Source organism: Budorcas taxicolor, chromosome 1, assembly GCF_023091745.1.
Source record: "Budorcas taxicolor isolate Tak-1 chromosome 1, Takin1.1, whole genome shotgun sequence".
In the NCBI taxonomy this organism is placed as follows: Eukaryota; Metazoa; Chordata; class Mammalia; order Artiodactyla; family Bovidae; genus Budorcas; species Budorcas taxicolor.
The window spans coordinates 122,787,209-122,814,211 of NC_068910.1; the positions used below are offsets into that span (position 1 = coordinate 122,787,209).

General features: G+C 40.4%; 2 protein-coding genes across 2 annotated transcripts in view; both read right to left on the minus strand.

Moving 5' to 3' along the window:
- CFAP44 (cilia and flagella associated protein 44) overlaps positions 1-16,514 on the minus strand; it is a 126,466-nt gene extending 109,952 nt beyond the window's left edge. The window contains exons 1-7 of the mRNA XM_052647342.1: positions 16,403-16,514; positions 13,716-13,871; positions 13,109-13,268; positions 7,522-7,684; positions 5,147-5,249; positions 2,927-3,143; positions 1,151-1,265 (exon numbers count right to left, since the gene is read on the minus strand). Coding sequence (XP_052503302.1) covers positions 1,151-1,265; positions 2,927-3,143; positions 5,147-5,249; positions 7,522-7,684; positions 13,109-13,268; positions 13,716-13,871; positions 16,403-16,514 — 1,026 coding nt within the window. The remainder of the gene's footprint in view (positions 1-1,150; positions 1,266-2,926; positions 3,144-5,146; positions 5,250-7,521; positions 7,685-13,108; positions 13,269-13,715; positions 13,872-16,402) is intronic.
- Positions 16,515-25,888: 9,374 nt separating this feature from the next.
- SPICE1 (spindle and centriole associated protein 1) overlaps positions 25,889-27,003 on the minus strand; it is a 60,672-nt gene continuing 59,557 nt past the window's right edge. Inside the window, exon 19 of the mRNA XM_052640468.1 lies at positions 25,889-26,854. Within this exon, the coding sequence (XP_052496428.1) occupies positions 26,801-26,854 (54 nt within the window). The 3' untranslated portion in view covers positions 25,889-26,800. The remainder of the gene's footprint in view (positions 26,855-27,003) is intronic.

A 27,003-nucleotide genomic window follows, 5' to 3' on the forward strand; every position in this document is an offset into this window, starting at 1 on the left:
AATTTGAAGCTAGAATGATACATCATCATCTTATAGGTTTAGATATATAATTAATGATTTAGCCTGCATCCAAGGCTTTTTAATTTCCTCCCATATATCATTATTTCAAACTGATAATTTTCCACTAGGCAATGACTAGACCATTTGGTTTCTCAGAGTAGTATTTGTATATTGGCACTTTCTTATACTTGAGATGATCACAAATACTATATAACCCACGTCTCATGTCTCCTGCATTGGCAGGTGGGTTCTTTACCACTAGAACCACCTGGGAAGCCCACAACTCAACCTACTAGGAAGCCAAATACCATATTAATGGAAATTTTATCCTACAGGCAATATGTCTATAAGTTTTATAAGAAGAAAAGACTAAAATGATAGACTAAAATTGCAACATTGCACTGCTATTTTTAAAATGGATAACCAACAACAGCCTACTTTGTTGGAATTCTGTATAGCACATGGAATTCTGCTCAATGTTACATGGCAGCCTAGATAGAAGGGTAGTTTGGGGGAGAGTGGATACATGTATATGTATGGCTGAGTTCCTTCGCTGTTCACCTGAAACTATCACAACATGTTAATTAACTATACCCCAATACAAAATTAAAAGCTTTTTTAAAAAAACTTTGCAGTGTTGCAGATATCACTATAAAGTGTCTCAATCTTCCTGAATAATAGTGAATGAGTGAGTGAATGATAGTCACTCAGTTGTGTCTGACACTCTGCAATAATCTGGTAATAAAAACAAAAGCTGTAAGACTGTATAACCTTTGACCCAGTAAATCCTCTTGAAGCATCATGGCGAAGAAGACAGGAGGGAGAGAAACACTACAGACATTGCAACTCCATGACATAATTAAAATTAAAAGTGACAAGTATGTCACTGCATTAATATATGAAAATGCCTGCATACTTTTTATGTACATATAATATTTAGTAAAGACAAAACGATATGTACATGTGGACTAGTTTCACAGAATTAAAACTGATAATCTGAAAAGGCAAAATTAAATGCTCATTATATTTACAATTATCGTATCTATTATTGACAATATTGGCAATGCTTTTTAGACTGTATAGCATGCTTTCATGCATGTACATCACTTCACTTCATTAATTTCATTATTGTAGAACAGCCTGTACTCACCTTCCCATCTGGGAGCTCCATGTAACCTTCTATATCAGTAGTAGCTGTTTTGCCAAATCGACCCAGTGAACCCTGAAGTTTGAGGCCAGTGAATGTTAGAGCCATTTGCCAGAACCTGCAAACAATGAGAGATTGAATGTACCCAAAAGAAATCTTACTTTAACTTTAATGTCAACCATTTACATATTTAAAAGTCACATATTAGTTCATTTATCTATTCATTCAGTTCATTTGTTTTAAGCATCAACTACCTGTCAGGCAAAGCTCTAGGCAACATGAATTCAGCATCAAGCAAAATAGTCCAAAAAGAAAAAATTTCCTGCCTTTGTCAATCTTACATTTCAGAGTTGTGTTGTCCTATGCAATAGCCATATGTTTGACTATTTTTATTTAAAGTAATTAATATTAAATAAAATTTAAAAATTAGTGTTTTATTCAGACCAACCAGTTTCAAGAATTCAGTAGCTGCACGTGGTCAGTGTCTCTAGACTGACCAGCACAGGACACTCCCACCCTGGAAGAAAGTTCTACTACACAGTACCGCTTTAGAGGATGTAAATATTCTCCAAAAATTCTAATTTACTTGCTGTGTAACTTTGAGTAATTTTCTTGATCACATTGTATCTTCCTTCTTTTACATGTAAAATGAGAATATTATTTGCACCAACCTTATGAAGTTGTTGAAAAAAAAACTCTTAGAAGAGTGTCTAGTACATAAAATCGTTAAATATTAAGTTACTAATATCTTGTTTATAACCTAAACAAATGAATAGTCAGAATGAAGAAAATCATGTTGAAAAAAGAATCTGACCTACCAACTGGATGTAAAATAGATAATGGACAGTATTAACAAGTTAATAACATGAAGCCAAGAGCCTAAACAATCAACATCCTTCTCAGAGGCTGTGGTAGGTCCTTGATCATATGTTTCCATTTCCTCTGCATTTCTTTTTATACCACATCACACCATGAAATCCTTTAAAGTCTCTCTTTCTCCAAAGATATAGTACATAGAAAATGTACACTTTAGTAAGCAATGGGAAAATTAAAAAATTTCAACCTATAGTTAGCAGAGAGTTAGCTGAGACTTCTCAAGATTCAAAAATCTGTTCAATTATTCTATATTTTAAAAAGACCAGTTTTAAGTTGGAATAAAAAGAATTTAGGATAGATTACTTCTCATAGACACTGGAAGCAAGTTATGGGCAGCTTGAGAGTAGTGCCAGAAGGTTGTTAAATAAAAGACAAAATCACTTCATCCTGAACAAAGAACAGTGTGTGATACAGTGAAAATACCCAGATATCAGAGATCAGGAATAGGCTCTGCTACCATTTAGTATTAAGAGTCAGGTTTAAAGAATACAACTCTCTGTTATGACTCTCATTTCACAAGTGAAGACTGAGTTCAGAGACATCAAAATGACTTGTCTCATCATACAGAATCATTTCAACACACTGAATAGTGGATCTGAAAGACAGTATGAACTTGGACACAGCACGCCAATGTTAGTAAGACATTACACAAACTCTCTCGGGAAGTGAAGCCTATAAGAAGGCAGCAGGCTAAATTCAAAGCCCTTCTTTCATCTGTGCTGTTTTCAGTAATAAAATCTCCATAACCAGCTAGAAAAGTTGCACTATAGTTAGTTTTCAACATAACGCATTTAAAAAGTATCCTAATGTTAACATCAGCAAAAGTTGTCTGCAGCTGATCAAACCTCTTAGAAAAGGTCCTAACAATAAACAACTAGCATCTGTATCATGTGCGCAACCTACTTGATGTGGCCTGATCCCGAGGTAGTGAGCTGCTCGTCATCTTCAGGATTGAAAGTAACCTTAAAAACTTCCTGGGAGAAAGCTTTTGTCCTCAGTATAGGCTTCTCTTCTTTCCAGTTCCAGATGGTCAGGGTGTGATCAGGGCTGCCACCGACAGAAGCCAGCAGGGTACCATCAAAGTTAAAGTCCACGTACGCATAGGCCAGATCAGTTCCATCTGAAAGGATGAGGAGATGAATGGGAGTCTAATAACAGAGATAGCATTTCACTTTCAAAACTATATTATTTCAAAAATAAAAAAGCAAGAGAGAACACCCGTAGTGATGTGCGTTGGTGGAAGAATGTCAAGAATCCCATAAAGAAACAATTTCAAAACCATTCATCACCTCTGGCTGGAGAATGTATTACACAATATGGAGGGAAGGGGTAAGGGTGAAGAAGTCTTAACCACATTTTGCCTGAGAAAGATGCATTGAGAATATATTCTATTTTATGAAGCAGGGAAGACATGTTAGACAGCATGTCTAACAAAAACATGTTAGACAGCAGAGAGAAGTCAATTTAAAAACTGCCACTGAATTTTTCACAAAATAAAAATGATGACTCTCGGTTTCTGGTTATGCATGTGAGGAGCTAAGAAGTTACCATTCCATCCTAACAACAAATAAAAAGCTGAAAAGACGAAAAAAATCAACAGCTCTTCTTGAATCTGTAAGAGAGGGAAGAAACCGGGGCAAAGCCCTGCCCCTGAGAACCGAGAGACCGACAGGAAAATATAGAGATACTCAGGTCACCACCAGAGAAGGCAATGGCATCCCGCTCCAGGACTCTTGCCTGGAAAATCCCATGGACGGAGGAGCCTGGTGGGCTGCAGTCCATGGGGTCGCTAAGAGTCGGACACGACTGAGCGACTTCACTTGCACTTTTCACTTTCATGCATTGGAGAAGGAAATGGCAACCCACTCCAGTGTTCGTGCCTGGAGAATCCCAGGGACAGGGGAGCCTGGTGGGCTGCCGTCTATGGGGTCGCACAGAGTCGGATACGACTGAAGTGACTTAGCAGCAGCAGCAAGTCACCACAGCAGAGATTTCCAAGCGGAAACAGCCAAAACAGCTTCAGGAACCACTGCCCGCAATAAAACCTGAACTCTGGTTGCAGGAGGCTCAGTGTGGATAAGTCTGAGAATTAAAAACTCCAGGGGAACCAGCCACAAGGTGGCCCCAACAATGTTGTGAGATTTATCTCCAGGAGCTTGACTAGATTCCTAAACTAAAAATATCCAGAAAAAATCTCCAGAGGATTCCAGGAGAGGGAAGGAGAAAGGAGCCATTTTGAAATACCCCAGAGTCCTCTGGCCTTAATAAGGTCTGCCCTCAGGGGAAACTCATTAACTAATTAACCAGAGCCTGAACAGCTGGGGTTTATCAGCAGCCTAACTGCCCTGCGGAAGGAAATATCCAACTCAGCCGACTCTAGCCATCCTCCCCCACCTAAGCTGGGAGAAAATGCTGAGAAATGTTTGTGAAGTTCAGAGTTCAGAGGCATAGGCTCACCAAAAAAATGAGACCTAATCATAGAACTAAAGAATTCTTTCCTTCCCTCGCAACCTACCACCAGGTTACCAAAAGCCTGTTAACCGCAGTTCTTTTTACCCAATACATCATGTCTCGCTATTCAGAAAAAAGGCATATCAAAAAGCAAAAAAAAAAAAAAAAGAAGACAACTTGAAGAGATAAAGCATTCATCACAACCAGATATGGCATAGATCCTGGAATTATCAGATTGGGAATTTAAAACAACTACAATTAATATGCTAAGAGCTCTAATGGATAAAGTAGCCAACATTAAGAGCAGAAGAGCAATGTCAGCAAAGAGATGAAAATCCTAAGAAAGAACCAAAAAGTGGATCATCCTTAATAACCTCATCCCATCAGCTGAAAGCAGGAAGAAGCAGAACTGGGGTTTCCCCTAGGAAGAAGAACTTCTGCCTGAAGACAGAATCAATTCCCGCCCAAGAATTTCCATGCTGTGAGTGTTCCCTACAAACTTCAGATCTGCCAGCCCCCAATTATAGAAGCCAATTCCTCCAAAGAAATCTCTCTTCTCTCTCCAATCCGGTCTGTTTCTCTGGCAGACCCTGACTGCTACAGTAACGTGAGGTCATCTTGAGAATTCTGTTCACCTTAAACATGAGATATTTTAAAGATTCTAAGACTCACCTTGAAGGATTCTATAGGGCCTCATTGAAGGATATTCATAAATGATTATCTTTGGGAAAACTCCTTTTTCTGCTACCGTGAAATAAGTTTTATCAGGGTGAACCTATAAAAAACAAAAGGTCACTAAAGTATTAACAGGGAGATTTTCATATAAATAGTTATATTAATAAGTATTCAGAACCTGTTACTTTATAATTGGTTTATTAGGATCCACTCCAACAGAAAACTCAAAGCTGGATATCTACTAAATACTTGACAGTGGATATAATTTAAACTGAGAACTAGAAGAGTACGCCGTTAAGTATTACTTGCATTAAGAGTCATGTTTAACTCTACAGTTTTTTAAATTGCCATCTGAAGAGCTAGAACCATGGGTCTCAATCTTTAGCAGACATCAGAATCACAAGAAGGGCTTATTAAAGCGCAGACTGCAAGCTTTAACACTGGAGTGTCTGAGGCAGTAAACTGGGGCTGAGATCTGAGATTGTGTATTTACACTTCCATCATTTTCCCAGGTGATGCGGTGCTGCTGAATCTGGGAACCGCTCTTTGAAAACAATTAAGTCAGACTGTTCACCTTGCATATAAATCAACCTACCTTCTTGAATAGAAAATTCATGTCTCAGAGTAAGCTGTGTCACAATTTTTTAAATTTCACCTAACCAGCAGTACATATCTTAGCATTTCAAATGATAGCCATATACATTGGATGGAGTCATATGTTCATTCCTGTTATTTTTGTTCATTGACACAAATAGTTTATCCAGGGAATATTTACTGTATTTCCTCTGCATCTGACGTAGAAATATTGTATCTTTCACACTTTCAGTAACTTTACATCCATTTCTGCACACCAGGCTCTGCACTAGTTCTGTCTGGTCTGCTCACAACCAGTAGGAAGCACAAGGGAAAGATTAGATGTTCGGATCACGATCCCTCTAGAAACCCTCTTGAGCATCTCATAGGGGCTGCTTGTATGAGCCCCACAGCCCCACAGCTTGTATGAGCACCCACGTCCATTTCTCCTCCTTTCTCTTTCCGTGTGAGGTCTCTCACAGATTAATCTCAACAGATGCCCTTCTCCTGACACCAGTGATGCTGAGAGGACCACTCAGGCTGCCTGTTGCTGGTGAGAACAGATCTGGGATGCCTGTTTTAAGGAGCACAGAGTAGAGAAACAACCAAGGGAAAAGCCATTGCTATTCAGAGGTCAGGTAAGATAGGTAGAAAAGTATTCTTTTGATGTGGCCACTAATAGGGTCATTGGCCACCTTAGTGAGGTGATAGGAAGAAGACAGCAGAAGTTCAGCTTTGAGGGAAAGATCAAAAATCAGGGGGTAGGGCTTCTCTGGTGGCTCAGTGGTAAAGAGCCTGCCTGCCCATGCATTAGAAACGAGTTCAACCCCTGATCCGGGAAGATCCCACATGCCACAGAGCAACGAAAGCCACGTGTCACAGCTCTTGAGCCTGTGCTCCAGAGCCAGGGAGCCACAACCACTGACGCCCAGGTGCCCGAGAGCCTGTGCCCCGCAACCAGAGCAGCCACCACAATGAGAAGCCCCCACAGCACACTAGGGAGCCGCCCCTGCTCTCTGCAGCTACAGAAAAGCCCGGGCAGCAACGAAGACTCGGCAGAGCCAAAAATACATCTTTCTAATTATGTATTTTAAAACGTCAGTAGGTAAAGAGAATGCATGGTTAGAAAGGGGCTTTTTTTTTTTTTTAATCAGGGCTTGAGGCTTTCAGGATCTTAATTCCCCAACGAGGGTAACCAGTGGACCCCCAGTGAAGTCCCAGAGAGGGGCCTTTTAAAATGAGAACAAGGTGATTTAATTGTATTCTTTCATGCTGAGGATGCCCAAGGAAGCAGAAAGTGAAGATACAAGACAGAAAATGACTAATGGAGACAGACACCTGGGAGGAAGGATGAGACAGACTTAAAATCACACATCTTTTTGTCGACTATTTGAAATTACTGAGTAGACAATTACACTTCATCTCCTAATGTTCAACTCTATACTTGCATTTTATCTGGCATTTAGCTCTAATTATTACATGAACTACCACTCATGTTATTCATCTTAGTATTTTTGCAGAATGGCAAAATAGCATTTAATGTAAAAAACCTGCATGACTCTAGGAAAGTCACTCAACCTCTATTAACCGCATTTCCTTATCTGCAAAATGAGATGACAATATTAGTAATATCAATATAAAAAGTGTAATATTGCATGAAGCTAATGTCAGTGAACGTAGTGGTTGTAATCACGAATTGAAAACGCCTTAGAATAAAGATTGCTGTGCACCTCATGCAATCCCAAAACTCCAAATGAACCCACAATTGGGTTGCTTTTCCTAAATCACCAAAGGCATACCCCAGTGACACCAATTCCGATTCCACTGCTACTTTGCAAGTAGCTCTGTTCTTTGGTTTTCAGATTCAGAAAAATCAACTGGTTCCCAGCTATGTACATCACGATACTGCTTTCCAGAAGTTTCAGGTTGGCCCGCTTTCTGGAGTCATAACCAAAGGAATGTCTGTGGGTAAGTTGCTAAGGAAAAGAAGCAAAGCACAGTAACCATGGGGGGTGGCGGTGAGTAAGCAATGAAATTAATATATTTTTTAAACCCATACCCTTAGTAGCTAAATTTTATGCCAAAACAGTTTTTTAATGTATTACTAATGTAACTAAAGACTCTGATGCTGGGAGGGATTGGGGGCAGGAGGAGAAGGGGACGACAGAGGATGAGATGGCTGGATGGCATCACTGACTCGATGGATGTGAGTCTGAGGGAACTCTGGGAGTTGGTGATGGACAGGGAGGCCTGGCATGCTGCGATTCGTGGGGTCACAAAGAGTCGGACATGACTGAGCGACTGAACTGAACTGAATGTAAACTTATTTTTAAATTATGTGAAAATTGTCATACTCTAAGTTAATAATTTAATTTTCCTAGGAAAACCCTGAAAGCACATTAATTTTAATTTTGTTTTCAATAAAAAATAAAGTTGAACTTTCAATTTGAGTACTATAGGTTTCCCTCATAGCTCAGTCAGTAAAGAATCTGCCTGCAATGCAGGAGACCCAGGTTTGATTCCTGGATCAGGAAGATCCCCTAGAAAAGGAAATGGCAACCCACTCCAGTACTCTTGCCTAGAGAATCCTATGGACAGAGGAGCCTGGCAGGCTACAGTCCACAGTGTCACAACAGTCGGACCCGACTTAGTGACTAAATCACCACCAAGGAGCAAAGGTGCTCCCTAAATAATTTCATTTTCCTCTCTCCTGCTAACATTTCCTTTCTGTATCACTAGTATACACAGGTATATAGATGAATGTGTGTGCATTGATGCTATAGAGTATAACTTCATTAATTCAAAATAGGTTTAAAAAATTGAGCTGTAAACTATTTTCAAATGTACATTGTTACTATACTCAAGTTCAAATTAATATAATCCAAAATATGACTATAATAATTAAATGAGATCAACCTATTAAAAAATTATCATTTGCAAAGAAATATATTACACAGTGTAACTTAAATAGATTCTTATTTTCCAAGAATTCATTGCTGAACACAAAAGTTGAAGGTACACAAGACAAGTATCTATTTTTTGAGCCCATGGTTTTCTTTTTAATCTGATTTTAGAGGATTCCTCATATTTGTTAGTAAATACTTTCAGAAAAAAAAATTATACAGAGATTTTAACAAGAGGATCTGTAGGATGTTAAAAAATGATCAAATTTTAACTAGCGCAATTTGAATTATGAAATATAAATTATAACTAACAACAAGTAACTATACCTATCTCATTGCCTAATAGTTAAATTGAAAAAGAGAGAGAAAACATTTCAGGGGCATTTGTACAAGAAAAAGGAATTTTATAAATTTAAAGACACAAATGCCTAAAATGGAACCTTATGAAGAAATGCAAATGAATATGTGATCTAAGATCTAGATGAAGCTATTCTTGCCTTATGGAGAATACCTGGGGCTGCCTCACAAATAAAGACTAGAATCTAACAGAGCCTGGATTTTGTTATTGTTCAGTCACTCAGTCGTGTCCAACTCTTTTTGACCCCATGGACTGCAGCATGCCAGGCTTCCCAGTCCTTCACCATCTCCCAGAGTTTGCCAAACTCATGTCCATTGAGTCAGTGATGCCATCCAGTCATCTCATCCTCTGGCATCCCCTTCTCCACCTACCTTCAATCTTTCCCAGCATCAGGGTCTTTTCCAATGAGTCAGTTCTTGGCATAAGGTGGCCAAAGTATTGGAGCTTCAACTTCAGCATCAGTCCTTCTAATGAATATTCAGGACTGATTTCCTTCTGGACTGACTAGTTTCATTTTCTTGCAGCCCAAGGGACTCTCAAGAGCCTTCTCCAGCACCACAGTTCAAAGGCATCAATTCTTCGGTGCTCAGCTTTCTTTACAGTCCAACTCTCACATCCGTACATGACTACTGGAAAAACCGTAGCTCTGACTATATGGACTTTTGTCAGAAAAGTGATGTTTCTGCTTTTTAATACGCTATCCAGGTTTGTCACAGCTTTTCTTCCAAGGGGTGTCTTTTAATTTCACGGCTGCAGTAACCTTCTGCAGTGATTTTGGAGCCCAAGAAAATAAAGTCTGTCACTGTGTTCAGTTTTTCCCCATCTATTTGCAAAGTGATGGGACTGGATGACCCATCAAACTAAACATGATTTAGTTTTCTGAATGTTGAGCTTTAAGCCAGTTTTTTCACTCTTCTCTTTTCACCCTCATCAAGAGGTTCTTTAGTTCCTCTTCTCTTTCTGCCATTAGAATGGTATCATCTATATCTGTGATTGTTGACATTTCTCCCAGCAATCTTGATTCCAGCTTGTGCTTCATCCAGCCTGGCATTTCACGTAATGTACTCTGCACATGGGCTTCCCTTGTGGCTCAGCACTTGCAGTGTGGGAGGCCTGGGTTCGAGCCCTGGGTTGGGAAGATCGCCTAGAGTAGGGAAAGGCTACCCATTCCAGTATTCTGGCCTGGAGAATTCCATGGACTGTATAGACACTCAGACATGACTGAGTGACTTTCACTTTCTCTCTGCATATAGAGCTTTCTACGTGGTGCTAGTGGTAAAGAACCCACCTGCCAATGCAGGAGACACAAGAGATGCTGGATCTATCCCCTCGGTCAGGAAGATCCCCTGGAGGAGGGCACAGCAATCCACTCCAGTATTCTTGCCTGGAGAATCCCATTGACAGAGGAGCCTGGCGGGCTATAGTCCATAGGGTCACAAAGAGTCAGACATGACTGAAGCAACTTAGCATGCTTGCACTCACTCTGCATATAAGTTAAATAAGCAGGGTGACAATATACAGCCTTGACAGAGCCTGGTATGGGGCAGGAAGTTCTGCCTACCCTCCTTTTCCCTCTCCTTAATCACTGCTCTCACCTTTCCTTCTTCTTCCTCTCTTTTCCCTTTTCCCAGATACCAGTGTAACACTCTAGAGGGCTAGAGGTACATTTGTAACTATGAAGAGAGAAATGAGGTACAATCCCCTCACTAATTTGGATGATAGAGAATCAGAGACATGCTCATTAATCTAATATTATCATCGCTGATTTCAAGGGGGAAACTCTGCCTTGCAGCTGCATTGATTGAGAGCCCTTTCAAATGCAGAATGGGTAAGACTGTATCTTCTCGGACACGCTCTTTCTAAATCAATCACAACCTGCTTGAGGACAGAGATTGCTTCTCATTTATCTGTTTCCTGGAATGCCCCCCAGAGTCTTGAACATAGTAGACTAAATGAATAAATGAATGAATGCATAACTAGAGTCTGAACTCCCCCTTTTAAGCCCAGAAGACAAGGCAGTCCATAAGCAGAGCTCTGAAAAACATAAAAAATGTATTCTGATACATCTCCAACTTCCTTGTGTTTTACTTCATCCTTTCTTCTGGCATTTTTTCTTAACTTCTTACCAAAGGCCTAGGGACTTCACTGTCCGTCCATAGCCACCTAGGACCTCCACTTTAAAATGGTGTTTAAACACTATCTTAAGTTCTGTTTAGTGTCTTTTACAAATTATGCTGTGGTTTAGGTGATATTTTATAAACTACACATTTACTGATTGATTTAGAAGACACAAATTTTAAATCTGATATATATAAAGCATTTTAAAAGTATCTGGGGCACACACATGACAGCTGACTTCTTGGAGCTTCTCACAAGCAACAGAGATTATTTGTTCCATCTCCAGAGAGTAGGACAAAATCTAATGCAGGACAGCCATAAAGGCAGATTTTGATTCAAGATCTGGAAGAGCTCTCTAATAATGGAAGCTATTAAAAAAATGGGATCAGCTGCTTTGTGACTGCCCTGGTTTTGAAAGTGATCAAGACAAGCCCAAAGCTTACACATTCACTCATCCAGCATGAGTAGAAAGGATTCATGCACTGAGTCAAAAGTCAAGATCTCTCTGGCTCCCTGATTTATAAACTTGGCATCTCTCTCTAAAACAGAGATCCTTGTATTCTGAAGTAGCAAGTCCCTAGTGTTGACAGCCAGGAGAAGGCAGCACAATGAAAACTACCCGAGAAGTTTTTCAGAGTACATATGCCCAAAGCCCCATCCTCATGGAAATAATGCCAGTAGGTCCAGGAAGCTTTCTGAGCATGTGCATGTCAGTAGAAGCTTCTAGATGACTGATAAACCACCTCATTTTAAAAAATAGGCTAGAAGGCCAACAGCATAACTTTCATTGGTCCAAGGGCTACAGATTTATTTTTTTTAAAGGCCCTCAAGAGAGAAAACTCCAGGTTACAAGTTTCAGGGTGAATTCGTTTTAGTTGTACCTAGGATTGGAGAAGGAAATGGCAACCCACTCCAGTGTTCTTGCCTGGAGAATCCCAGGGACGGGGGAGCCTGGTGGGCTGCCGTCTATGGAGTCACACAGAGTCGGACACGACTGAAGCGACTTAGCAGCAGCAGCAGCAGCAGCAGCAGGATTAGAGAAACAGAGTTAGAAGCTAAAATAACAATCTGGTCAATCTTTAAATAAAAAGCAAAACTGAGTCAGGAAGTACACTGCCCTAACTCTGTACTGCTGCTATTGCTGCTAAGTCACTTCAGTCGTGTCCGACTCCATGCGACCCGAGACGACAGTCCACCAGGCTCCCCCGTCCCTGGGATTCTCCAGGCAAGAACACTGGAGTGGGTTGCCATTTCCTTCTCCAATGCATGAAAGTGGAAAGTGAAAGTGAAGTCGCTCAGTCGTGTCCGACTCCTAGCGACCCCATGGACCGCAGCCTACCAGGCTCCTCCGTCCATGGGATTTTCCAGACAAGAGTACTGGAGTGGGTTGCCATTGTCTTCTCCACCCTACCTCTGTAAGCACCCCTTTTATAAAGGGCCTAAACCTCAGTGTTTAGGCCATGTGGTCATAATCACTGCCCTTTGGAAGGTAAACATACTAAACTGCTAAACAAAGGCCTTAATGGAAATTGTCTTCAAACCAGTGCCTTACAAACCTACATCATAAAGTGACAGCAAACCCCAAATCCGCTTGTTAATTATCCTACTTTTACATTTCTCTATAGACTTATTCTCCTATTAAAACCTATACTTTTGTTCCCTGCTTCCTCCTCAGGGTTATCTTCTCTTTAATTTATCTGATAAATAATGTGAAAGTACTAAGGCCTGACAATGGCCATGTTAGTGTTTTAAGCAGGGGGATCAATGATTTTCACTTGACAGGCACTGAAGAAGGGTGCCAAGCTTTAGAGATAAATGGGAATAAAAGTCCTCCTGGTTTCCTTCACATCAGATCTCCTGAAATGATAGCCAGAAAAGCATTATTTCTTTTTATGGTTATTTGGCTTCTAACAAAAGCTTAGTCTAAATTAAGACCATGGCTATAGTTTGCCAACCCCTGACCTAAAAAGCTGAAATTCCAAAATTATACAAGACTGGAGTGGATACACAAGTGTAAGAAGATCCAGCGGTATGTTTGAATCCGGAGTCACAAAAGGCATTGAGACAAGCTCCATGTAATCGTAGAAGAAGCTTTCTGATATTTTCTTCTTAACTTCTTCCTCTGCCTCTTCTGCATCTGGGGCAGGAGTTTCCATATACCGAGATTCTAAAAAGTTAAAAATATTTTAACTAAGAAGAGTGTCTGATCAATCGTAATATCATATTTCATGAAGACAAGAAGAATGGATCTAGCCCATAATACTCTGGCAGGAGCTACTACTCCTGGCCTGAGCACAGGATGTACCACAAGTGAGCACCTGGTTACAGCAGCCTCAAAAGACAGCACATGATCAGTTCCAAGGAAGAGTTATTCTCACTAATGTAGGGTTGATCGTTCCCTATACCATCCCACTGCCCAGAAGAATCCAGTATGAGTATGTGATTCTCAGAAATGAAATATACAGCTCCAGAGCTGCTAAACCACCCTATCAGAATATGTTTTATGTTCTTTCTTTTATCACTCCCCACATACCTTGCAAACATTTCTTTTATGGATTTACAACTGTTAAGTTAAAACAGGGACAATCACTGATAGAAAACTAATAAAAATTACCTTCAAGGCTTTCTGCATAATCATCTTGAAATGAACTTGAACTTCCTTCCAAACGTTCCACATATGATTCATCATCCTCTATATATGATTCTTCCCCTTCAGTAAATCCTTCGCCTATGGCATTGTCAATAGACTTGTGATCCTCTTTCATAGCAGCTATTAAAAAGAAATTGTTTTAATAATTTGTAAATTTGAATTAAACATTTTCTTATTTTCAAAGAAGCTAATATGTCCAATTCATGTGTACTCTAAATTGAATGAATTTTAAACTCAAAAATTCTTTAAAAAAACATTTTATTTGGTCACTCTTGTAGCTTTACAAAAATTGTTTCAAGCTTTTCCTGTGAGTTAATCTCCATTTTCACTTCATTACCAGTTTATTTCCTGTCAAAACAGACTTATAAGAAAGTAAAAGGTAAAGAAAAAAAGATTGGCTGGTATGCTGCTATCATTTTTTCAATTTAATTTGATTTGACCAACCTATTATTTATATGGGACCTTTTAAGGGCTTCCCTAGTGGCTCAGGTGGTAAAGAATCTGCCTGCAATGTGGGAGACCTGGGTTTGATCCCTGGGTTTGGAAGATACCCTGGAGAAGGGAACAGCTACCCAGTCCAGTATTCTGGCCTGGAGAATTCTACATAGTCCATGGGATTGCAAAGAGTCAGACATGACTGAGTAATTTTTACTTCACTTTCATGTCAAAGATAAGTAAAGCTGACTGAGCGACTAAGCACAGACAAGAATAAACTTCTCTGGGTGTGACTAGTTATCTCTGAATGATACCCCAGGAATAAGTCAGATTATTCTCTTTAGAACAAGCTAGAAGAGAAAGAGAACTGGAATGGGAGTAAAACAGACCTACTAACAGGTCTAAGTTAACGTTCAGATCAAGGCCAAACATGAGTGTGGTTCAAATATACCATGTCGAGCAGGTGAAAGGGCCAAGTAAAGTTTCAGAATAACAAGGCAGAAATGGTGAGTGTGCTAGAAATAAGTGGAACCACCTAGCAGATCTAGCTGTGAAAGTGGAAGTGTTAGTCCTCAGTCGTGTCTGACTCTTCGCGACCCCATGGACTGTAGCTCGCCAGGCTCCTCTATGAGATTTCTCCAGGCAAGAATGCTGGAGTGGGTAGCCATTCTCTTCTCCAGGGGATCTTCCCCACCCAGGGATGGAACCCACAGGCAGATTCTTTACTGTCTGAGCCAAGATCTAGCTGAGATGAAGGTAAAAGATGAGAAATAAGGCCCAAGACTAATATGAATGGGGCAAGAAAGCTGGGCCACGCCAATGAACAAGACAACAGGATAGGGTTCTATAGGATTCATGCATTTGGATGGAAAGGAAATAATCCTGGACACCTAGACGTGGCCCCATTTCTTGAATTGCCCCAACAGGGACCCTTGGGTAACTATTCTCCAATAATACCATTGAACAGATATCTTAGCTCTTCCATGTGACTATCACAATGAAATATTATTTCCCTGTCTCTAAATTACAATATTAAAAGCTTGATACCCAAGCTGCCATGAAAGGAATTAAGGCTGCCAGCTTGGATAATGGAATTGGGAGTGAATACAGGTGAAGGGGAGTAAATCATTTTTCTAAAAATGAATATTCTGAGCCTAGTTGAAGGGCTGTGACACTGATAGGAAAAGTGGAGCTTGGAAAGAAAAAACTAACAGGCGGTGCTGGACAAAAGGTCATTATCATTAAATCCATCCATTCAGGAAAATGCTGCAAAGGACTGGAAACTATACAGTAGACGATCCTCTGTGCAGGAAGCAGAGAGGAGTGTAAATGGAAAAACAAAAGAGATGCAAACTGAAGTTTTTTGAGGAGAGTGATATCTGGGGAGGATAACTCTAGTGGAGGTATGGTCAGGATGACTTGAGTAGAGATCCTTGTTACAAAAGTCCAAGCAAGAGAAGATAAACACCTAAAATAAAACATAATATGGAGAAATCATGGATTGGCCAGATAATGCCTCAGATAAACTGAAAGAATTTAATGTACAATTTATAAGTAAATTGATTTCCCCAGGGCCTGATCTCCTCTAGGTGAATAGTAAAAATTGTATTTCTGAAGCTAGACTTAGGGCTAGAAACTAAAAACAGTCAAGATTCCACTAAGCTACCTCACACCATGATGCCCAGTCAGAAAGAACTGGCAGTCTTTTAAAAATCCTCTTACAAAATCTTCACTTTCCCTTCTATCTACATGTGAGATTCTTCCATGTATGGTATCCAATTTAATTCTCAGACAGCTCACAATGGTCATTTTGTGGGTAGAATAATTGAGGTACAGAAAGCTGAAATAATTTATCTAAGATCAAGCATCTCTAAATAGTAGACCCAGGACTCAAAACTGAAGTCCAGTTCTCTTTCCACTGCACTGTATCAGAGGGGCCCATTAAAGACTTCGTAGACCCGACAGGAAGGAGCCAGACCAGATGCGAAGATGGGTCACTATCAGTATTGAGATGATAGTAGCTTCTCTGTTCTTTAGGAGCTAGAGATAAAATGATTAAAACACAGAATCTGCCCCGTAAAGAACTTAAGAGTTCAGTAGAGGAATTAAACAAGTAAACTTTTCTGCCATATAAACTTAGATATGCACTCTTTAAAAATTACTTTACCTAAATTTAATAATAAAGACCCTAAGTGCACACTACAATCTTTACTTACTTCCTGATGAAGATCTAGAGGAATGAGACTGCCTTCTGTCACTCTTGGATCTGTCTGATTTCTCCCCATCAGCATCCTGGTCATCTGATTCCTTCATTTTCTCTGTAAGCATAAAATTGAGACAGAGAAAGGGAGAGGGCTGTAAGACAGAAATCAGAATTCTTTTCTGCTCAACAAATTCCACAAGCACCAAACACCATATGTGTTGACAATCTTATGTGTACACAGTATCAGAAATGGCTTTACCAGCGGGAGGCCACACCTACCATCAGAGACCTCTGCAGTGTGGCAAAATAGAGTCAGATACTCCCTTCCTCCAGGCAAACTTGTCACCATGGTGCCCTCTGGTTTTCCAGAGGTCCACAGTGGGACACCACCCAAGCCCATCATCATTCCATAAATGCTCCACCATTAAAATTAACCCTCTGCCATCTTGCCTCAGGTTCATCCCCTCTGCTTCCTCTTTCCATCATCAAATTCCCCTGGTGTTGCTAACCAATTTCAATATTTAAATATTTGTTGAGGACATATTCTCTGTATCAAGTCTTACGTTAGGCACTAAATTACAGTACTGAACTAGAAAGATACAACCCTTAAGAGTGGAGCTTGTTTAGAAAGACAGGTATTAAAAAAGCAATTAAAATGTAATGAGTTTTACAAAAATTAGGGTGCTGTGGGCACATATAGCAAGAAGATGAAATCATGTCTGGAGTTAGCAAAGAGGCATTTGAGATAGGAGATTAGACGAGGTTGGCCAGGCATGAAGTGGGAAGTGAGGGAGCTTCAGAGAGATGCTTGCGTCTGTGAAGGGCTGAAAGCAGGCTACTGGCTAGATCAGGAGAGTAAAATGGACATTGAAGAGGAGGCAGGCAGCAGATTATATAATTGTCTCTAAATTTTGCTAAGGAGTTTAGAACTTATTTCTATGGCAATTGAATGCCACTGAAGGTCTTTAAGGAGGGGAAAGACATGAGATGTTTTCTCTGTCCTCTCTCTCTATTGCAGCTCTTGTAGATGAAAACACCTACTATATCTTTCTTCTAAGTTTTCCTTTCCCTGCACTAAACATTGCCTGTTTCCTCAGCATTCTTCTATGGCATGGCTGGCAGGCCGAGTAGAAGTTCTATCTGGATCAGATCTGTGGTTAGATTCAGGTTTGAATCCCAGTTTTGCCTAAAGTTTAGCTAATAAAACTTTACATCAATTCCTCTGCTGTAAAACGAGAATGTAGAGAAAACGTCTTATAAGGCTACTATGAAAATTAGCTGAACTCCTGCATTATTATACCATTCTGATCTCCAAAGACTGTATCCCCAAAGCAGCTATGATCTACACTACATGATCAGTGCAGCAGAGGGTAGGATGACTCCACCTACCTTCATCTTCTGAACATAGACTGTAACCCATCTGTTTTCTTGCACTGACATAATAATGACACCCTCTCTTGATTTTTTGTTCATTTTAATTCTTTTAGAATGAAGGAATTGGGAAGTTGTAACCTGGTGAGGCTTTGATGACAGAGAGACTTGTTTGGCCAAGAAAAAAAGGTTAGCTTGGCCAAAGTCCAAGCTCCTAACATCCCTTAACCTGTTAGTCCTTTTATATGTAAAATGGGGATGATAAGGTTGTCTGGCAGAATCACTGTAAATATTAAATGAGATCTTTTAAACCTACAGTTCTCAACTCTGGCTGTACTTTACAATCACTTGGAAAATGTTTCACAACATACCATTCTTACGGTCTCACTCCCTCTGTAATTCTTTTGGGCAGACAGAGAATAGGAACCAGAGGTAAAGATCAGTGGTTTAGAGCAAACTCCTTATTAGGTCCTGGAAAATGGGCATTTTACTATCACTACTATACATTCTCTTTAATACAGCGAGGGCTCAATAAATACGATTATACAACCTTGACAGTTGAAAGAGGTTTAATCTGGTCCAACCTCTCACCCAAGATAAGTCACATATCTACAGCTCAAGCCCAGCACCGCTAGAAAAGTAGTCTTGGCTCTTCCTGTTACTAGTTGTGGGGTGTTGAGTCAGTATTCAACCTCTCTGTGCCCTCTCATCTATAAAGTGCAATACCTCCTTCACAAGGTTGTTCTGAGAGCTCAATGAGTCAATAAAGTTTTCAAAGAACAGTGCCTGACACTCACTATATAAAATAGGGATGAATGTATCACTTTCTGAATAAAGGAACAAATCAAAGAAAACACCAAGAGACACCAGCTTCAATTTACACATATCAAGAGAGTGAACACATTCTGTTAATGAGTACTTTCTATTTCTTAGTAAGCTCATTTTATATTATACAAAATCTCCCTTTCTGCAGCTTGGATCTATTTGGCCCTTATTCTTCTGGGAACACATAGGACAAGTTTTTCTGTTTACTATAGCCATTCAAATAATTGTAGCTGGTTTACTTTCCTCCCCAGGTCCTCTTTTCCAAGCTAAAGCATCTCAGTTCTTTCAACTATTCCTCACTAACATATTTTCAACTTTTTTCAGCATCTGGACAGATCAAGAAATTAATTCCCAGTGCATCATATACGCCTCCCAATTTTATATGTACTTTGAAGGATCTGGACACTTTCCAGAAGATATGAACCATCACTTTACTGGTTAGGGACATTGTGTTTTTTCAAGGTAGCCTAATATTATGCTATCTGCAAGGGTGGGGTGAGCAGGCTTATTATATACTGACTCTTCATAATCCATTTGTGGCCAACTAGAATCACTAAACCTTATTTGTGTGTTCCTAACCATGTCCTATCTTATACAACTAAACTAGCTAGGTTTGGGCGAAGAAGGCAATGGCACCCCACTCCAGTACTCTTGCCTGGAAAATCCCATGGACGGAGGAGCCTGGTGGGCTTCAGTCCATGGGGTCGCGAAGAGTCGGACACGACTGAGCGACTTCACTTTCACTTTTCACTTTCATGCACTGGAGAAGGAAATGGCAACCCACTCCAGTGTTCTTGCCTGGAGAATCCCAGGGACGTGGGAGCCTGGTGGGCTGCCATGTATGGGGTCGCACAGAGTCGGACACGACTGAAGCGACTTAGCAGCAGCAGCAGCAGCAGCTAGGTTTGGGAGTCTATTTGTAGAACTATCTTACATCTATTTTCATTAGACTCACACTCACTGTTCCAGCCTATGGCTAATCCTGTTAACCAACTCACTAGGTAGACTGTGAAGTTTTGAGTCAACCCTGAAGAAGTATAAAGACAAGAGAAAATTACAGTACACAGTGATATAGAATATGTGTTGCTAGAAGGAGGTTGGCTAGAAGCCAGACAGAGAGCTCCCCAAGGTAACATTACTCAGATTCATTTCCTAGATTCCAGAGTCAGTCCCCACTCTCACAAACTCAGGGTGCCAGAGATGCTCACGTTGAGAGTCATAGATTCCTGCATAAAAACAGACACTCAGTTTTTACTCTACAGTGTGAAATACAACTGTATTGGAGAGAGAATAATAGCTCGTGGGTTTTTTTTGTTGTTGTTTTTTTAATGTTTACCATGTGTCAAGCACAGTTCTGAGGATCTTACACATACTGTTTACTGTTTCACGTATTTCTCAAAACTCCATGAGTTCGGTACATTTTACAGATAAAGCAGAGCAGTTCCTCTTTGAATCCTTTCCTCTCACCCAGCTCATGCAATTGACTTCCAAGTCCTGTTGCCCAGTGTCCAGTTCTGCCTTTTGTGTCCATCCTCTGCTTCTAACCTTACCGTCACCATCCTAGTTCCGGGCCCCATCCTGTCTCACCTCTACCATTACCACAGCCCCATTCTCTCCCTTCTCTGGTCCGTTTCTACACTGCCTCTTATTATTTCTAAAACTCAGCTTTTAGTGTGCCGCTCTTCCTGTTTAAAACGTTGTGGTTCCTCGTTGCCGCAGAATAAGAACTCAGATTCCTTGGTGTGGCACAAAAATCTTCACTGTGAAGTCTGCAGTTCGTCTCCTGTCACCTTCCCCCTTCCTGAGCCCTCCTCAGCCCCTCCTCCTTCCCGAAAGTTTTAGTCAGTAGCCAACTGGGACAACTCAACGGTTGCCTGGACATGCTGCCTGCTTGTATGCTACTATAGCCTGCTGTATCTTGCGTGTGCTACGTACTTGACCTGTATTACCCTAGTTAATTGTAACAGGAACTCCATGAAGTAAGCACCACCACCACCCCTGCCTAGATGAGGAAACTAAAGTGCAGGTCAACCTGCCAGGTGTCACACCGCTTAGTGTGGGATGGGGTGTCTTGTTGACTGAGAACCCAGGCACTTTCCCACCAACCACCCCACCTCCCCGGCTTTTGGCTCAGCCGGGGTCTAACTCAGACTCCAGCTGTCCTCTGTCTTCCTCCCTAGCTAGATCATGAGCTTGTTGCAGGCAGGAACCGTGTCCACTTTGTATCTACAGAGTGGAACCCCATTCCTGCGAATGCTGTCACTTCAAATGCTTAGCGAACTGATCCATAGACAGGGTAAGGAATATGTTTCAACGAAGTCCGGAAAACACTAGTTCAGTTTAAGAGAAGTCCAAATAGAGCTCACTGTGCCCTTACTAACAGATTTGAGGGGGAGGTTGTGGGAACTGCCAGGCTTACCTAAGGTACTCCACGGGCGCTCGGCTTTCGGCTTCCCCAGTCACACCATCAGTCCCAGTTCTCCGTTTACAGCGGTTACCACAGCAACGCCAACACCCCTTCCAGACGGGAGGGGACTGCCGGCGCATGCGCTGCCGGAGGTGACTGTCTGGGTCAGCTCAATCTCATTCGCCCTCTAGCCCCGCCCATTTCGTGGCCCAGGATTCAGGATGAAAGCCAAACAGCCCAGCACCCTACTAGTTTATCATCCCAGTTTAGTATGTATGTCTAGCTTATGATTATTATCCTAAGAACGCTTCATTGGTAACTTGAACACTTTGAAAGATATGCCCAATAATACAAAATGGCTCAGAGCTTCCCTGATCACAGGCTATCATCAGCAAAGATATACGTCACAGAGACATTTTAATGTATTTACTTTATACTATGTTATCTCAGTTGGTCTTTAGGAGTAATATTTTATGCTGTGGGCTCTTTGGTCGCAGGACTCTAAGTGTACAAAATACAGACTTGGCTTGACAGATTTCTCAGTTTAGCAGTTTGCTCTCCCAACTGCTCCGTGGCACAGCCAGAGATTATTATTTTTAAGCACCTAACTAATGTTACTGGTTACAAAACATTGGTTTTAAATGGCTACAACCTCGCAATATGTGACAAAGAACTTTGCATCCAGAATTAAAAAAAACAACTCATAATTCAATTTTTAAAAAACCACCTAAATTTTTAAATGGCAAAGGACTTCGAATACTTCACATCAGATATAAGAACAGTCAATAAACACATGGAAAGATGCATAGGAGAAGACTCTACAGAGTTGCACACCACACTGCATACATTTCATAGTGGGATGGGTAAAAGTTTAAAAATCGCCAGTACCAAATGTGGAAGGGTGTGGAGCAAATGGAACTCTCATATATTGCTGTTGAAATGAAAGGTAACACAACCACTTCAGACACACCAATTGGTAGTTTCTTTAAAAGTTAAATATTTACCCAGTCATTCCATGTCTAAGGTATTTTCCCAAGAGAACAAAAAATTTGTTCATACAAAGCCTTACATGTGAGTGTTCATAGCAGCCATATTCACAATAGCAAAAGAATTGGAAACCACCAAAATAGCTATTGACAGGTGAATGGATAAATATATATACAATGGAATACTACTCAGAAGTAAAAAGGAAGAAACTGATACACACAACTTGGATGAATCTCAATTAGGATGAGTGAAAGAAGCCAGGTACCAAATGTTACAGTGTGTGTGATCTCATTTATATAAAATGCAAATAGATCTATGATGATCAAAAGCAGATCAGTAGTTGCCTAAAGCTGGAGCAAAGGGAGAGAGACACTGCAGAGAGACAGAAGACTCTTCTGGAGATGAAGCCCAACTATCATTCTGCTGATAGTGCTGTGTGTATACACATCTGCCAAAATCAATGAATTGTTGTCTTTAAACACATGTATGGATGTATTTTATTGTATATAAATTATTTATCATGCTAATAAGAAAAATAGCTATATAATATTGGTTTCTTTCACGTTACACAATGATTTTCCAAAAATTGTGTATCATGCATTTATTGCTAATATTCGGCTTCCCAATGGTGCTGGTGGTAAAGAATCTGCCTGCTAAGGCAGGAGGCCTGGGTTAGATCCCTGGGTCAAGAAGACCACCTGGAGAAGGAAATGGCAACCCACTCTAGTATTCTTGCCTGGGAAATCCCACAGACAGAGAAGCCTGGCAGGCTATAGTCCATCGGGTTGCAAAGAGTCAGACACAACTTAGTGACTAAATAACAAACATTTTTAAACAGCATGTTAGTTATTTTCAAATAATATGCTCAACATGTTTTATTTCTGCCTTAAAACATCTTTAAATTTAAAACACTGGACCCAAATATTGAGAAAAATATAAATGCACTATAGAATGTCTTTAAAAATCTAGAAATACAGAGTGACTAGTGCATTTATTTTAACATCCCCAAACTGGCAGTCATTATGGAATCCTTGTGAATCAGGTCCTGTTCTTAGCATATTCACATCCATTTATCTCACGTAATCCTCACAATCCTATAAGAAAGGTAATACCTCCATGGGAGAAATTAACTTGACGAAAGGACACAGCCCAAGTAACAGAGTTAGCACATGGATACAGGTTTTCTGATGCCAACACTTGCACCCTTAGCCACCAGGCTATATTAGTTATTTAAGTTACTAGAAGTCCAATACTTGTTTTAAAAAAGAGCTTCAAGTCCTGGGCTTTACTTCTTATAAGCATTCTAACATTGGGTAACTTATTCCACCTCTAAAGCTCAACTTCCTCATCTATAAAGAAGAGTGGGATGGTATTTAAATATACTCAATTCATAGGTTAACTGTGAGAGTTAAATGTGGTAAGGGGCTACTGCAGCTTAGCACAGCACCAGCCACAGGAATGGATCAATAGAGAACAGCTCTTATCATTGTGGTGCTTCCATACCATACACACTGTAAGAAGGCAGCACAGCATAGATTTTGAAAAAAGACTGCCTAGGTTCCCATCAAGTGCCACCACTCCCAACTTATGTGACCTTGAAAGAGGGCTTACCTCCTTGAGCCACATTTCCTCATCTGCAAAATAAGGATGATATTAATAGTGGTGTTGTTGTTCACTCACTTAGTCATGTCCAGTTCTTATGGTGTCATGAAATCATGTGGTTAAAACAGTGCCTAGTGCTTAGCAAACAGTAAACTATTATTAAATTCTGCTAATCCAAATGGTTTTGCCAAGTGACTTCACTTTCACTTTTCACTTTCATGCATTGGAGGAGGAAATGGCACCCCACTCCAATATTCTTGCCTGGAGAATCCCAGGGACGGGGGAGCCTGGTAGACTATAGTCTATGGGGTAACACAGAGTTGGACACGACTGAAGGGACTTAGTAGCAGCAGCAGCAGCAGCAGCATAGGAATGATAATATCACAACTGTGGATTTAGCTATCCACATATAGTTTTCCTCCCAAGCTGTAATCTGGAGAACTGAAAACTTTATTAAAATATAGCAAGTGATCAATGGCTTTCTGGGGCATATTGGAGAAGACATGTTACCAAAAAACTTGCATCTAAACCCAAAAAACACAACTAATCTGAGTTTGGGTTGTTAAAAGTAAATACAAGTAGTACGTCACAGTCAAACACAGCAGAGTTCACTGGTCTGCAGTGCTATAGATCCATGGTTCCCAAGTTTGACCATGAACCAAGCCACATGAAAGGCTTATTTAAACAGACATTATTAGAGTTTCTTTTTTTTTTTTTTAGGTCTGGGGGCAAGGAGATCCAACCAGTCCATTCTGAAGGAGATCAACCCTGGGATTTCTTTGGAAGGAATGATGCTAAAGCTGAAACTCCAGTACTTTGGCTACCTCATGCGAAGAGTTAACTCATTGGAAAAGACTGATGCTGGGAGGGATTGGGGGAAGGAGAAGGGGACGACAGAGGATGAGATGGCTGGATGGCATCACTGATTCGATGGACGTTGAGTCTGAGTGAACTCCGGGAGTTGGTGATGGACAGGGAGGCCTGGCGTGCTACGATTCGTGGGGTCGCAAAGAGTCGGACATGACTGAGCAACTGAACTGAACTGAACTGAACTGAGGGCCCCCAAAGTTTCATTTCTAGTAAGTACACCAGGTGATGCTGATGCTGCTGGCTGGGGTTCATGTTTCAAGACTCACTGATGCTGTTGGTTCTGAAAGTTGATACTGCTGCTGCTGCTGCTGCTAAGTCGCTTCAGTCGTGTCCGACTCTGTGTGACCCCACAGATGGCAGCCCACCGCGCTCCCCCATCCCTGGGATTCTCCAGGCAAGAACACTGGAGTGGGCTGCCATCTCCTTCTCCAATGTATGAAAGTTGATAAACAGGCGCTAATAAAGGCAGTTTAACTGTTCAGTTCAGTTCAGTGACTCTAAGGGCATCTGAAGTTGAGGAGCATTACTTCAGAAGGCCTAAGAAAGAAAGCCTCCTTACTCTGCATCTATTATTACTGGAGTTTTTTCAATCTACTTTTGTATCTTATCAGCAAAAACAAACATTAACAGGATGAAGACTTACATGCCAGTCCCACAGGCTGCCAGTGAGCTACCGGTAAAAGTTCTTTGCATTGCTTCTCAACTCTGACTGCACATGAAATCACTCTAAGCAGCTGACTGCACATGAAATCACTCTAAGCAGCTTTTAAAAATGTCATGCAAAGGCATCTTAGAGGTTGAAAGGAATATAGAGAAAAAAAATAAAGAGTCAACAAGTTGGAGAATATGAAAGAATACTGAGTTGGCCAAAAAGTTCAACCCAATGTATGTCAAAATAATGCATTCACAAACCAAGCAGATAACGTGACATTTCAATAATACAAGGAATAACACCAAAATGGTTTGATATGCCAGACAGGGAAAGTATTTATTAAATACCAAGTTTTAAAAAGTACAATACAGATGGAAGAATCTTCAATAATGCAAATGCATGTGGATGACTTCACATAAATCTAATCAGTCATACCTGTGCTGTCTGAAAAAGTTCCCCCAAGTAGTTTCAGTGTGTTTCCCCTTCCCAGTCGCACCTATGATAGAATTCCTATCATAGAGCCAAGGAGCAGAGACCATGCAAAAACCCAAGTTTAAAATAGCAACCAATATGTGAGCCCAAACAGGTACCTTAAGAAAAATCTACCCTGAGGGTATAGTAGATTAAAGGCTGGGAAAATGTGCTAGCAATGTTTTGTACTCAGTTCTGTTCCAAACATTAAATAAGCCATCAATCAATGTTTCTGTACTGAGATATTTAAGCTCAATTGTTATTTATTTAATATACATTACCATAACTAATGTCACATTTTCACATTTGAAGACTATATAAGAATTTTATACATAAAATGAAGAGAAGACTCTTGAGAGTCCCTTGTACTGCAAGGAGATCAAACCAGTCAATCCGAAAATGTTCACTGGAAGGACTGATGCTGAAGCTGAAGCTCCAGTACTTTGGCCACCTGATGTGAAGAGCTGACTTTTTGGAAAAGACCCCGATGCTGGGAAAGATTGAAGGCAGGAGGAGAAGGTGACAACAGAGGATGAGATGGCATTACTGACTCGATGGACATGAGTTTGAGCAAGCTCTGCACGAGTTGGTGATGCACAGGGAAGCCTGGTGTGATACAGTCCATGGGGTTGAGTCGGGCACAACTGAGTGAACTGGACTGAAGAACTTTATAATATATATAACCACTCTTACCTGCTTAAGCAAATATAAACAAATACTCCCACGCTTACTTTTCAAAACCATACATTTGCTTGATAGAAAAAGTGATAGACACAGCGACTTCCCCAAAAAAGGGGTGTTAAATTTTTCTGAAAGCCAGAATTTAGTCACACAGAGGCTATTTATTGTAAGTTACATGAAAACCAACTTAGTTCTTCAGAAAAAAATTAACAACATTTAAGATATACTAGACCAAAAAATTCTGAATAAAGATGATAAAGATAAAAATATAATACTGAAAAAGCCCTTGAATTTATTAGAATACACAATTTTAATTTTCCTCTAGTCAAATTTTATTTACAAGGCTATTTGTCGGACATCTATTTGAAAAGGCAGAAATTAAAATAATTGCTCTATTTCTTGGTTCCATTAGTGCTAATTCACAAGATCTTGTTAAATTTTATCTGAAAGAAAAACACAGAAATTTGAAAGCAGGAGCAGGGAAAGGGGAGTAGAAGAAGTTCAAGAATATATTACTGAAAACAAACTCTACAACTCGACCTCACTTATGACACGTGGGTAGAAAGAGCAAACCAGCCTTCTTCATTTTGTTTCTCAATCTGTTGAACAAAGATGCAAAAAGGCTTTAGAAAGTAATCAGGAGCACAAGACCACTCAAGATTTACAATTATTCATACCAAGTACAAAGAACCAAAGTTATCCTATACCACTGAATGGTACTAAAAATTATCGATACTGGCAATTTTTA